Raw genomic sequence first — 13,623 nt, 5'->3', positions numbered from 1 at the left:
TCAGGCCCCTGTTTACTTCCTGTCAGCTGATGTCATTCACCTACACTGCAACCGTAAATAAGTTTTTCACATTTAAAACTGTGAAGCGGCCTATATATTGTATAGTTCTGGCACAGAAATCCTGAAGGCTCGTTTAAAGGCACAGATAAATGTATTTCTCCATGGATTGAGCGTTTAAATACTTTCACAGTATTAATATAAAATAAAGACCTGCTTTATAATAAAAAAGTTTATATATTGTGCCAGAAGACAGCCCCGAAGGTAAACCATCAGAATCCCTTGATCCCTTTACCCTTAATCGACATCTCGTTCCAGAGAGTGGCCATGGACATATTAGGACCCCTGCCAAAGTCAAGGGGCATCGTTACATCCTGGTCATCATGGATTATGCTACCCGCTACCCAGAGGAAGTCCCGTTACGCACTGCAAGTGCTAAGGCGGTTGCCAGAGAATTGTTCCCCCTCTGTAGTCGGGTTGGCATTGTGAAAGAAGTCTTAACTGACCAGGGAAGCTGCTTCATGTCTCGTGTAATGAAGGAGATGTGCAAATTGTTGAAGGTGAGCCAGATTAGAACCTCAGTATACCACCTGTAATGTTTTGTAACAGCCTTATACGGGACCTTTATTTTAAAATACCCGGCACTGAAAACCGTAAGTGTTACATAGATGTAAGTAGCTTGACACCGGAGCAAGTTCTTGTTCAGTGTGTTACAGAATGTAATAAAGGTTCGCTCTTATGGCAACTCCTGTACAACTGCGTGGACCTGGATTTAATGAGCCTTCAGACAGTCACAACACCAGCCACAGACGGATGGCCTTGTAGAACGGTTTAGTAAGACCCTCAAACAAATGCTGAGAAAAACTATTGATGTGGATGGGAAAAACTGGGACCAACTAATTGCTTTTGTCTTGTTTCAATCCAAGAAGTTCCCCAGGCTTCCACAGGGTTTTCGCCGTCTGAGTTGCTGTATGGACGGATTCCCAGAGGCATGCTGGATCTGGCTAAAGATGCCTGGGAGCAACAACCATCACCCCACCGCTTTGTCATAGAATACGTTGACCAGATGCAAGGGAGGATTGATAAAATATGGCCCCTAGTGCGGGAGGATATGTAGCAAGCCCAACAAGCTGAAGCCCGAATCTACAACTGTAAAGCTCAAGTGCGGGAGTTCCAACCTGGTGAGTTTGTCCTTGTCCTTGTCCCAACTGCTGAATGCAAGTTCCTGGCCAAGTGGCACAGGCCCAATGAGGTGATTGAGAGGGTAAGCGAGGTTAACTACAAGGTGAGACAACCTGGGAGAAGGAAACCCTGTCAGATTTATCATATAAATCTTCTAAAGAAATGTCATGCCCCTGACTGTGTTCCGATGCCAGCACTGACTGTTGAAATCCCAGATTCTGACCACTCACAGGTACCTCTAGGCCCCAACTTGGAGCTGCGCCTCGGTTTCCGTTACTGATACAAAAGGCACCCTGTAGTGTATGAAACAAAGCGGCAGAGAACAGGTTGCTACATTACTGCGTGTTTTTATGTGATCAGTGTCCCCTTCTCTTAGTCTCTCTCCCCTGCTGTTTGCTGTGTGCTGCTATCTGTGTGTCACTTTGACTGAGCGGAACAACACACACAGAGCAGACTGCATTTGGCTGCTGCATTCATTAAAAACCCGGCACCTTCCCGCAGGGTTATGCAAAGGTTTTACAATGGCAATAGCTCAAATCAGTCCGCTATATGTTGTGATTATATCACAGCCAAGGGTCATTGTTCAGAAGCAGTCATTCAAATTTTGAAGAAGATAGGAATAAATCCAAGAATATAGTGGGTTTTTTTTTTAATTTTTAAACTATTATAACAATCGTTTAATAAGATAAGATAAGATAAGATAAGATAAGATAATCCTTTATTAGTCCCGCAGCGGGGAAATTTGCAGGCTTACAACAGCGTAGAGTAAAGTGCACACAAGAGACATAGTAGAAGAAGACAAGCTAAAAATAAAAAATAAAAATAAAATAAAACAAGTATTATAAATAAGCAATAAAAAAACAGTAGAAAAAACAACAATAACTGAAATATTATATTTACAGACAGAGAAAAAAACAACAACTATTTTAACTATTTAACTATTTTCATTACTTTATTTACCTTATAATGATATAACGTGATCCAGAGACCCATAGCGCATACTGCGTCCTCCGGTCCACTAGGTGGCGACATGCACAGTATAACCAGTGTTGCCAATTTAGCAACTTTGTCGCTATATTTAGCGACTATTCAGACCCCTCTAGCGACTTTTTTTTTAAAAAGCGACTTTTTCTGGTGTTATTGGAGACTTTTGGAGTCTTTTGGGTGCTCATCATGTCTCAGTCTGACTGTACGCTCAAACATACAGAAAGGAGTGGGAATCAAACCCTGAACTCAAAGGCTGGTTGATCCGTTTATTGGAGATGATACACGGGCTTACTGCCTGTATTGTAAGGCTGATTTCTACGCCAAAGTTAGTGATATAAAAAAAAAAGATATGACAACTCAAAAACATACTCAAAAGGCAAAGTCTTATCACAGTTCCACCCAAAGCAAGCTGCCATTAATGAGAAAAAAATAAATCCTTTAACATTATGCAAATTAGGCGATGACGTCATTTAGCGACTTTTAGGACAGCCAATAGCTACTCTCCTTACTGAGGAGTTGGCAACACGACATTAAATTAAAAGAAGAAGAAGAAGAAGAAGAAGAAGCAGCAGAAGAAGAAGCAGCAGAAGAAGAAGAAGTCGGAAGTTGTTTTCTGCTGTCTTTTAACCAGAGCTGAACCCGAGTCTGAGCCCTGAAAAAAATGGCCTTGAGAGCGGCATTGAGGAACAAATGCGTCTTGTCAGGTAGCGTTATGTCTGGATGTGACACCGGTCATGCTACTCATGCTACCCGTGCTGTCAGCCTTGTTAGCCTTGTTAGCTGTTAGCATCGTAAACTTTGCTCTACAGAAACTGGAGCATAGGTCACAGGACACGAGATTAAGAAAAAAGCATTTTATAACCCTTTGGGTCACATCCCCCGGTTATTATGTGCACCTATTTAACAATAAATGTACACACACACAAAAAAAAAGTTATATTTTGTGCATCTACACCTAACCTTTCACTGTTATAGCATGGCTGGTTATATATAATATTGTATATTTAAAAAAAAAATGCCATGTTCAAACCAGGACTTGTTTTCGATGCATTGTAAAAAAGAATAACCTAGTAAGTTAATTATCTCAGCTCAATATGGACGATATGACTGCAAGGATTACTTATTAAACTTTCCCCCCATTGACTAATTGTTTTTCATTTTTCGCAATAAAAAAAAGTTTTCCAGCTTCTCTGTTGGATCCACATTTTTCCACATTGTTTGATTTGACGGCATGTTTTGCATTTTTTCCATTTTAGCCTTGTATTTATAAAGGGTGCAAGAATAAGAATAAAGCATGTATGTAATTTGTTTGCATAACTTTCCATCTTGCACTTGTCAATTTGCACTTGAATACACTTTATTATCTGTTTTCCCTGTTTCTCACCCACCAGCAGCCAAAGTTTGTCCTGCTCTAATTTAGTTGTCTTTGTTTTTTAGAAATTACAATTACATTTGTCTTTGCAGGAAAAAAACAAACAGTAAAAAAAATAGTTTTTGATTTTATGAATTTGTTGGATGTAGGGTTTTTCCTACTAACACATGCATACTATTAATCATGTCACTTACAACTGACCCTAGATGTTACTGTGTCCTTTTTTGTCTTATAATAAAACCTTTATTCTCCAGCAGTCTTAAGTGTCATTTTTAGAAACTTGATCATGATGTTGAACTAATCAAAACATGTAACTGCAGCCACAACATATTATTAATATATTAGAGTAATGAAAAGCATTGGAAACACCTTCAGTATAGTAATAATATGACTGTAATGTAGTGATAGTTTTAATTTATTGTAAGTTTTCATTTTTTCTGATTTGCTGAGGCATCTAATGGATATGTAGTTCTTGTAACAGATCTGCCTCACAGCCACTAACACTTTCTGTGTGTGTTTGTGTGTGTGTGTGTGCAGGTCTTCTTTCTCAGCGATCCTCCTGCAGCAGTTATGGCAGAGTGTGTGCCTCTCCTGTCCTCGCCGCTCAGCGGAGGAACAACTCCACCTCGCCTAAAATAGACGTGGATTTTAACCAAAACACGGGTAAACATGTCACCAACAGATAAGTACATCTTCTGCACGTTTCGAAGAGTTGGTGTCGTTAATGTCTGCTGCCCACCTACCAGCCGTGACACAGCCGGGCCCTGAATTTAAATGTGACAGGGAAATTATATTCTGGATATAAAATGCAAATAGAGCTGAGATGTGACGTTCCATGTCATCAGTTATTTTCCCTTTGAGATGAATCTGAAGGGAACTTATGTCAAACTTGAGGTAAAAGACCAGCATCTCTGTCTCTCTCTCTGTAGGTGTGGCTGTGATGCGCCTGCAGAGTCCGCCGGTCAACAGCCTTAGTTTAGATTTCCTCACAGAGCTCTGCATCAGTGTGGAGAAGCTGGAGATGGATAAAAGCTGCCGTGGCCTCATCATCACCTCGGTACAGTTATATTTCATCTTTAAAAACAGCAGCAGAGCCTTTGTGCTCTGTATTTGTATTACAAGGTAGTTATTAATAACTTAGCATTATAATAATACTTTGCAGTTGCAATATAGTCAACACTCTTCAATGTTTTAGAATGTTATTACATTTTTGTGGCTAACATTTTCGCTGCTGGAGTGTGTGACTATTTTAAAATATAGCAGTACAATTGGACCGTTTTCCCTGAGTGTGTGGGTGTGTTGTTTCAATACAGAACCAGCCCAAGGTGTTCTCAGCCGGGCTGGACATCACAGAGATGTACGGGAAGAGTCGAGAGCGCTGTGGAGAGTTCTGGAGAGCCGTTCAGGAGATGTGGCTAAAACTCTACGGCTCCGACATGATCACTATAGCTGCAATCAATGTACGCAAAAACATCCTCAGCAGTGAGTTGATAAATCAAACGTTTCGCAGATTGCCCCATTGCCTACCTTGTCACTCCCTCCACAGGGATCCAGTCCTGCAGGCGGCTGTCTCATGTCTCTGACGTGTGACTACAGGATAATGGCAGACAACCCGCGTTACAGCATCGGCCTCAATGAGACGCAGCTGGGCATCGTAGCACCTTTTTGGTAAGGAAGTATAAGTATGACGACTGCAAACTAATCAACTCTGCTGATCCCCTTGGCTGTTTCACCTTATTGACGAACTGACCCTTTGCCTCACCCCTTGAACGCAAACTGACAAAATATAGCGTAGACATGGCCAGCTCCAACCAAGGTCCGATAACTATCCGGCTCTGCTCCATAGGCTCTCATGCAATCGAGATTTTCTCCATTTTAAGGCTGGTTTAGTGGATTTGGAGCTAGTCATGATTAAATTTTGTGTAATAGTGATACTTATTAACTGGGGAGAACGGTTACTTTTCTACATTAAAACCTGTGGAGCTAACATTAGCAGAGTACGTTAGCACATTATTAACTACTGCTGCTGTCTGCAGGTTTAAGGACACCATGACGAACACAGTGGGCCACAGAAACACAGAGGTGGCTCTGCAGCTGGGGCTGCTCTACAACCCGTCAGAGGCCCTGAAGATTGGACTGGTGGACCAGCTGGTACCTGAAGACCAGGTCCTCACAACAGCCATGCAGGCCATGACCAAGTGGTTGGCTATTCCAGGTATATTGGCACCTTTTATACATGATCAGTGAACATGCCAGTCCAGCCACATTTTTATACTCTTGCACTCGTGGTACTTTAGCTTCAGTGTTATTAGTCACATGTAAGACTATGAGTTGTTACTACCTATCTATGCTACTGATAAAAGTACCAGTGCCAACATTAATTTAGGGAAAAAAACAAACAAATAAATGTGCAATCCACTTTTAGAATATATGGGTGAACTTATTGTTCATCTGTCCACTTCACAGACCACGCCCGAGCGATCACCAAGTCCATGATGAGGAAGCCCACCATCGACAAGCTGACGTCCAACAGAGAGGCCGACATCCAACACTTTGTCAACTTCATCACCAAAGACTCAATCCAGAAGTCGCTGGGCATGTATATGCAGATGCTGAAAAAGAGAAGGGCCTAGAGGAAAGAGGGGAAACTCCTTGAATGACACACGGATTTGGGGGGAGTTTGTGACGCTAGTTGAAAAACGCATCTGCCTTCGGTGTCACGTGTTCATTGGTGTCAATTGTGCTAAGATTGTTGAGTACATCTCCCTGCAGCAGCTCAGCCTCACTGTTCGACCAGCTAACTCGTGGGAGACCCATATAATAAAATTGTTTGTTTTTCTTATGTAGCATAACTACAACTGCAGGTTGTTGCGCAACCCTGTGTTGTACAATAACAATAAATTAATAATGAACCTTGATTGACACCAATGCTTCTGTAACAAATGAATGTTTTCTTCAAATTTCTTTAGTTACAGTAATATCAACACGTTCCGATTTACTGTTTATTTTGAGATGTATTTAGTAAGCTAGTTGGCCGGACATGCTAACATTTTAAGTTTATAACAAATCAGGAAGACCCAGTTAAATCCATTCGTTACAGTTTTTGAACTGTAACGAATGGAAGCTGTTACCTGCGTTTCTGGTCTTTTCTGCTCGATCCCTGAAATAGTGTAACATTTTCTACAACGAGCTGATGAGTTCCTCTGAGTCACTTTACTTCTACACGGATGCCGCCCCATCATCAACAGAGGGCGCTCCTCTTCCAAAGACATCATGCAGGGTCAGCCATCATACATAACTTTATTTGTAATAAATTGTTTCATTTTATTGAAGTCTCTCCTGATTGAAATAAAGTATATTTGCAAAGGACACAGCCGTACTACTAAATAAGCAATGAAGGATGCCATAATACACACCATGTTTGGAGGTCAAATGGACTGCCCAGGAGCAGTAATTTGAGGAGAACATCATGCAATTAATATCAGACAAGACAACATTACCAAGGTGTCAAGAGAAACATTTCATGATCCCAAACACACAGCCAATTGGTTTCAGAGAAAAGAAAATTAGTACTAATAGCTTTAGTTTTCAATGCAACATTCATCACAATACAATAAAGGTGAATGGACTTTTGTTTGTGCTGCTTCAAACATTTAAATAAATGACAGCTATAATATCAATAATATTGCAGAAAGATTTGTTTATTTTGTTCTTGGACATTTAATGCTGCAGGATTGCAAAGAGTTCCCCCACTGATCTCTCATGACTCCAGTTCAGCCTGGAGGTTGCTGCAACACTTGTTGGAGTCAAGATTCAGGCAGCAGCCACCTGGCTGATCAGCTCCACCTCGACAGGGAAATGGTCGCTGACAGCCAATGCCTAAGAGAGAAAGAAAGACAAAGTTGTTATAGGTTTTCCCTTTAGCATAATTTCATATTAGATACATTCAGTAATGGGTTTGCATGTTTCAGCCGATCAACCACATCAAGCATGTATGTGTGCATGTCTGGGAATTTCCCCTAAGTCTCCTTGGTTGCTTGGCAACTGCTCAAATGAAAGAAACAGTCCAGGACATAACCTTTGGTGAAATAGCGGATTACTTAAATAGTTGTACAGGAGCTTGGAGGCGGACTTTGTGACCTCTGGACAGAGCTAGGCTAACTTTGGGCATCTGTTTCCAGTTTTATTGCTAAACTAAGCTAATAGGCCGCTGGCTGTAGCTTCACATTGTTACGACCCCTCCTTTCCACTAGGGATCCGTGTCCTGTTTGCTGTCCATTGTCTTTCAGGAAGCTGATTACTGACTTTCCATGTTTGTTTGGTTTAGTTTATGTATTCTTTAAATAAATGTTCTTACTTCTTACTTTAAACTCGTTGTGTCTCCCATTCATGTTGCAGCCCCGGAGCCGGGTTATAACAATGTCTATGCACAAACATGACAGTGAAGTCAATCTTCTCATCCAACCTTTCATCAGAAAGTAAAGGATTTCACAAAGTATTCCTTTTAAGCGTCAATCAAACACACAGTATGTAATTTACTAGGGTTCTCTTAATTCACACCAAAATTATATTGAGAAGTCGAGCGAGATCATTATGGGAGTTGTTGTCTTCATTGTTAAACAACCACCATTGCCGTTGAAAATACATCTGACGTGAATCCCAAATCGTGTTGTGGTCTATTTTACTCTAAATGGATCATAATTTAATAAATGAACATCATGCTGAATTGAAGAAGACTTGAAACTAGAGATTAAGAGCATAAACTCATGTTCACCATGTTTACTGAGGGAATAAATCCAGTGAGAAGTAGGGTCATTTTCTCATAGATTTCTATACAATAAGACTTCTTTTCTGCAATCAGATGGCCATAAGAGAGGTTACTGGTACCTCGGTCATCATGGACGCCTGGCCAATCCTAGCGCTTGAATGCTCTTTCCTAAGCATTTAAGGAGAAATGAATTGCTGTAAAGGGAAATGGGAGAATCTTGAGGTTCAGTGTCTCACTCAAGGACACTTGGACTTGTGGACCGTAGCAGTCCATGGATCATATCGCCAACTTTCTAGTTACAAGAAGACATGTTCTACCCACTTAAAAGATCGAGCAAAAACACGATCCTCAGCAGGTATGAAGCTACTCCTAATAGACCCAGCCTTTTTTAATAGATTGCAACTAATGTGAACGCTACCATAGAGGAGAACTAAAGCTAAAGTTGTTTTTACCAGACTGTGGCTGAGGTTCAAGTCCACCATGTAGTTGTAGACAGCAGCACTGCCTGGCACCACTCCCTTCATCATGTCAGCAGTGACCACAATCCTGCCAATACAGGAAGAGGGTTGGAATTAAGAGTCTCTGGGTGTGTGTGTGTGTGTGTGTGTGTGTGTGTGTGTGTGTGTGTGCATGCAAGTGTCTATGCATGTGTGTCCACCTGTCGTAAGGGCAGTTAGTGTGTGACACCGTCGTGTCAGCCTCGTCAGTGATCAGCCAATGGAAGCTCTTGTCAGTGAAGAGGCGGATCTTCTGCCAGTCGGAGCCCGATACGTAAGAGCAGCCTGCGTTGAAGTCTCCCAGCAGCACGATGTCCTGCAGGGAGAGCGGAAATTGTTTCAATCACCCCCCATTTCATATTTTAACAAATTAAATATACTTTGCACAAAAATATATTTTTTTACACATTTACACCAACAGATTTTGAGTGTGTTTTCTTAGAGCATTCACATTGGTGTTCCAGCGGGCTCGGACATCGGTCACCACATCATAGAGGGCATTGGTCTCCTTTATAGCGGAGTCTGGAGAGGTGTGCTGGGGGATCAGAACAAAGTTCCTCATAGCTATAAAATAGGAGGAGGGAGGTAGAAGGGAATGAAGGTGGGAAATGTGTAAAGGAGAGGAGAGTTGAGAGTTTTGGATATGCCAGACAGGATTCATGTTACATACAAAATTTGGTGGGAAAGAGATGCCAACACTATTTGGCTGACCTGAATGCTGTATGGCGGTAAGAATTCCATTTATTTTTAAAGGTGCATTAGTGACCAATAGATCTGTGACTTCAGAATATCACAAAAGTACGGTGTTTATCTCTCAGTTGATGCCTAATAAACAAGGCAATTGACACCACTTGGGTCTCACATAGAAAAAAGCAGAGCCTACCGGTTTGTTTGGAGGTGAACATGACGACGAAGGGCTCTCGGCTGAAGGTGTCCGTCCCGCAGGGCTCGCAGCCGTCGTCGTAGGTGTAGTTTTTAGCCACAGACACCGTCTGCTCCCTGCAGAGGAATGATAGTACTTGACCACATCTATCGCTACCTGTAAAAATGTTTTACTTTTGAAGAAGTAAGTCCTGTGCCTTCAAGGGCTGACCGCTAGGGGGCAGCCGTATCCTGAATGGGTGAATGTGGTGGGCAGATATGTCATTTCTTTTCTTTTTTTGCCAAGGAAAATAATTTAGATATAATTGTCATAGGATTATTCTACAATCACATTTTTTCCACAGACATGACATGTTATGATACAGTAGTGTTTGGTGTTTTCAAAGTAGGCCATACAGGCTGTATAGTATTTTATGCAAAATATGCTAATTTCTGACACTTCCTATCAAAAATGCACATTAATAAGCATTTGCATCCAAAAACACACTACTTCTTCACTGAATCTTTAAAGTCTTCACACTCTTTTAAAGGGCAATTGTGTGGCATTTAGATGGACTCTATTGGCAGAAATGGAATATAATAATAACAACAATATTTCCATATCACCTGGATAATCACCTGAACCTAAGAATCCTGTTTGCGTTAGCTTTGAATGAGCCTTTCATATCTACATAGGGAGATTGTCCTCTTCGCTGAGTCTGCCATGTTGCACTCCCATGTTTTCTACAGAAGCCCAGATTGGACAAACCAAACACTTGCTTTAGATAGTGCCTTTAACGTTACTACATTACCAGAAGGCCACTGTAGTTATTCTGACACACTTGTGAAGGTAGGGGTATTTAGTTGGTTGAAATCTGCGACCTCACCACTAGATGCCACTAAATCCTGCACACTGGCCCTTTAAGTGGATTTGTTAAGAAAAAGCTGTAAAAAAGTGTACTGTTTTCTGGCACAGCATGTGACACATGATCACCAACTTCAATCTGCTAATATCTTTATTTAACTGGCTTGAATTAAACCAGTTGTGGAAAGTAACTAAGTACATGTACTCAAGTACTGTGCAAAGTGTTAATAAATCAGTACAATTTTAAGGCTTGTTGAGGTACTTGAGGGTTTCCATTTTCTGGTACTAAATACCTCTCTACTCCACTACATCTCAGAGACAAAAATTTACAATTAAGGTTACCTACTTTACTTAGTGTTACTTTTCAGATTGAGCTTTCACATACAAAACATACAACAGACATTATAATATATGACCCACTGTTACAGATTAAACTGCCTAAGAGCATATCAAGAATTTAAGATGAGCTCCACCAAAACCAGCTACAACGTTAAAATCAGCAATAATAATCTAACATTGTTGAATGGCTCCATTTACGTAGGTTTCTGGCATTCATAGCTGACAATAAAAACAAAGACAAAGATACTGTGCAGATCTGAAGTATGAACGGAACTTTAAAAGATAAATAGTTCCGTTTCTGTTCATTAATGTGGGGTCTTGACGTAGGATTTCCTACATATGAACGCTTGTTTTTTCTCTCTCTGTTTACCTGTAGAGGAAGAGATATCTCTCCTTGTAGGAGCTGCGACCCAGAGGCTCGCTGAATATGTGGCTGTACCTGAACCGAGGAGAACCTCTGCGAAAACAAACACACACACTCACAAATTAAGAGCATAACTTTGTATACCTAAAATCATAATAAATATAATTTTCATAATAACAACAAATGCACTTTCTAAGGTTTAGTCTAACTTGTTGACATGCTCCATAAGCATTTTGGTTGCTGACAGATCGCTGTCTCTGACCTCCTGGATCAGAATGATGTCATAGCGCTGGACAATCTGAGAAACACAAAGCAACACATATCTGATTAGAGTTGTCGTAGCAGCGGTGTCTTATTATATAAGTTGATTCAAGTATGGTTCTCTCTAAAACAAACAGAAATAGAGCTAAAAGAGGTGAACTATCAAAATATCTATTTTTCCATTATGTTTAATGTAGGTATAAATGGGTACTTTACTAAGTAAACACATTAAAGTTCACTTGTCATGACAAGGTTCAACCTAAATGTTTTTCCCTTGCACAAATTGCTTTATACATTTGTTATCAAATAACAAAAAAGACTTAAGTTTATTGGGATGTTATTCTTTATTTAAAGCAACTACAACAAACTTTCTTTTTGTGCTGATTTTGGCGCCCCCCTGTTGACAAAAGTGGTAGTGTTTCCATGCACCAGACTCCCTTTATAAAATCCTTATAATAGAGCCTTACATGGAAAGTAAATCTCCCACTACCTGTCAAAACAGTTGTTTTATGTCTTCAGTGGCACTGGAGGAGAAAATTATCCCTATGATGTCATAGTGATGTCACCAGGGTTATATGAGCTCGGGCTGGGAGAGTACAAACTGAAAACTTGTGTTACAAACTGTGAAAGTATAATTTAAAAGCCATGGGCATTTACCATTATTTCTAAAGAAATTATGAAATGCTAATGGTTGCTTATTTTTTCATATTTAATCTTCCTCTTGTGAGTCCCCCCACCTTTACAGATAAAAGAAAATAAAAAAAATTGTGCCTTTAATCTCCATTGGTAGTTGGTGCTACCAATTTATTACAATGGAAATGGAGGCAAAATGGAGGCTAAACTTTGTGGTATTTTAGTTACTCAGCATCGTTCACAATGTTTTCTTTTCACTTCAAATGTGGGTATTTGTAATGAGAAAAAAAAGGAGAATATTGGATGAAAAAAAAAATGCTGTTCCTGACCGTGCTGATGATGTTCATGAGAGTCGCGTTGGAGGCTTTCTTGTCTCCAAAAGACTTGATGTTGAAGGCTCCCAGCAGCAGAGACGTAGACAGATGCAGCAGGGCCGCCAAGAGACCCAACGCACTTACATAACGCATCCTGGGCCAAAGAGGTCAGATTAATGTGTACATTTAAAATACACAATTCTATATAATGATTTTATGACACATGGACTTTTATCATGTAATAGTTATACTGCACGCTAAGGGAGCCAGTAAAGGCTCTCTGCCCTGCTGTGGGAGTCAGAGACGCACAAAACACCTGCACCCCTGGACACACGACAGCAGGTTCCCTATTCCTGGCAGTTTATCTAACTGTGAGTTGGCAACCCTGCGTTCCAAGTGCTGCTTTTTTGCAGAATAATCCTGGGTAAAATATTACTCCAGCATACAGGAGAATACATTATCTTTTACTGTAGATTCACTGGTGGGGAGGTTTTTCCGAGTGCAAAGGTTGTAAAATACGGACATCAGCTCGAGGAAGGTGACTTTTTGTAGAGGTGATCCTTCACATACCGTAAGTTACATTTGGTCAGCCAGAGTAAAAACCGTTTACTGTGTTACTGTAACGTTAAGTAGCATCAGCTCCTTTAAAGAAACATGTCATGCTGCTTTACAGCTACTGTGCATAGTGTAGGATAGTCTGCAAGAATTCTGATTCCCAGCAACAATGAACAGATTTATAGTATTGGAGTACTAAGTACAAAAATTTGCATGAAAAAAGAGTCTGAGGTGCGTATTTACCTGCTTCTGTGAGTTGTGTGGAAAAGGAGAAGGCCTGTTGTAAGCAGAGAACAGAGGTTTGCTTGTTTGAATCTCCTGGAAGGCTCCACTAAAACTACTGAGCAGAACCATCGGTAGTGTCTCTGGGGAGGATTTTTATTTACCTGTAAAGTGCATGTGACCGGGTCAGACTGGAGGGGAGGGGCAAAGAGAGGAGGTGTGTTGCGGATGCGGATCGGGGTTTTGTAGGTCAATCTCACAATACAAACAATGTGGCTGTCTGGTAATAGATATTCAAAGAATTTCTGCTTTTTATGTGTCATTTGGCTTGGGATTTGATTTAGATTCGCGCTGTTTCATTAGGTTACATTTGCAGGGCTCCACAGCAGGGGCGGAGCCAGAGGTG

The 13,623-nt window shown here is 40.7% G+C and overlaps 2 protein-coding genes across 2 annotated transcripts; one reads left to right on the top strand and one right to left on the bottom strand.

The window, feature by feature from the left end:
• Window positions 1-2,700: 2,700 nt before the first annotated feature.
• On the top strand, window positions 2,701-6,917 carry eci1 (enoyl-CoA delta isomerase 1). Its single transcript, XM_054607702.1, has 7 exons — window positions 2,701-2,870; window positions 4,076-4,201; window positions 4,468-4,595; window positions 4,852-4,998; window positions 5,085-5,206; window positions 5,575-5,753; window positions 6,005-6,917. The coding sequence occupies exons 1-7, from the start codon at window positions 2,828-2,830 to the stop codon at window positions 6,169-6,171; spliced, it is 912 nt and encodes a 303-aa protein (XP_054463677.1). The 5' UTR covers window positions 2,701-2,827; the 3' UTR covers window positions 6,172-6,917.
• A 192-nt stretch (window positions 6,918-7,109) lies between these two features.
• LOC129098775 (deoxyribonuclease-1-like) lies at window positions 7,110-13,330 on the bottom strand. Its single transcript, XM_054607878.1, has 9 exons — window positions 13,239-13,330; window positions 12,456-12,594; window positions 11,442-11,530; window positions 11,239-11,325; window positions 9,687-9,802; window positions 9,255-9,367; window positions 8,965-9,119; window positions 8,759-8,852; window positions 7,110-7,417 (listed from the first exon to the last, which is right to left on the bottom strand). Exons 2-9 carry the CDS (start codon window positions 12,591-12,593, stop codon window positions 7,352-7,354), a joined length of 858 nt encoding a protein of 285 aa, XP_054463853.1. The 5' UTR covers window position 12,594; window positions 13,239-13,330; the 3' UTR covers window positions 7,110-7,351.
• Window positions 13,331-13,623: the final 293 nt, after the last annotated feature.

Source organism: Anoplopoma fimbria, chromosome 11, assembly GCF_027596085.1.
Source record: "Anoplopoma fimbria isolate UVic2021 breed Golden Eagle Sablefish chromosome 11, Afim_UVic_2022, whole genome shotgun sequence".
In the NCBI taxonomy this organism is placed as follows: domain Eukaryota; kingdom Metazoa; phylum Chordata; class Actinopteri; order Perciformes; family Anoplopomatidae; genus Anoplopoma; species Anoplopoma fimbria.
Note: the sequence above shows the minus strand (reverse complement) of the source record. Positions and strands in the feature narration are given on the sequence as shown.

Excerpts from the sequence above, each read along its gene's own strand:
- eci1 (XM_054607702.1), top strand. The coding sequence starts at position 2,828 with ATGGCCTTGAGAGCGGCATTGAGGAACAAATGCGTCTTGTCAG. Across the intron at positions 2,871-4,075 it reads GAACAAATGCGTCTTGTCAG|GTCTTCTTTCTCAGCGATCC; the intron begins GTAGCGTTATGT and ends GTGTGTGTGCAG. Across the intron at positions 5,754-6,004 it reads CAAGTGGTTGGCTATTCCAG|ACCACGCCCGAGCGATCACC; the intron begins GTATATTGGCAC and ends TCCACTTCACAG.
- LOC129098775 (XM_054607878.1), bottom strand. The coding sequence starts at position 12,593 with ATGCGTTATGTAAGTGCGTTGGGTCTCTTGGCGGCCCTGCTGCATCTG. Across the intron at positions 11,531-12,455 it reads TCATGAACATCATCAGCACG|ATTGTCCAGCGCTATGACAT; the intron begins GTCAGGAACAGC and ends TGTGTTTCTCAG. Across the intron at positions 7,418-8,758 it reads TGAACCTCAGCCACAGTCTG|GCATTGGCTGTCAGCGACCA; the intron begins GTAAAAACAACT and ends TTTCTCTCTTAG.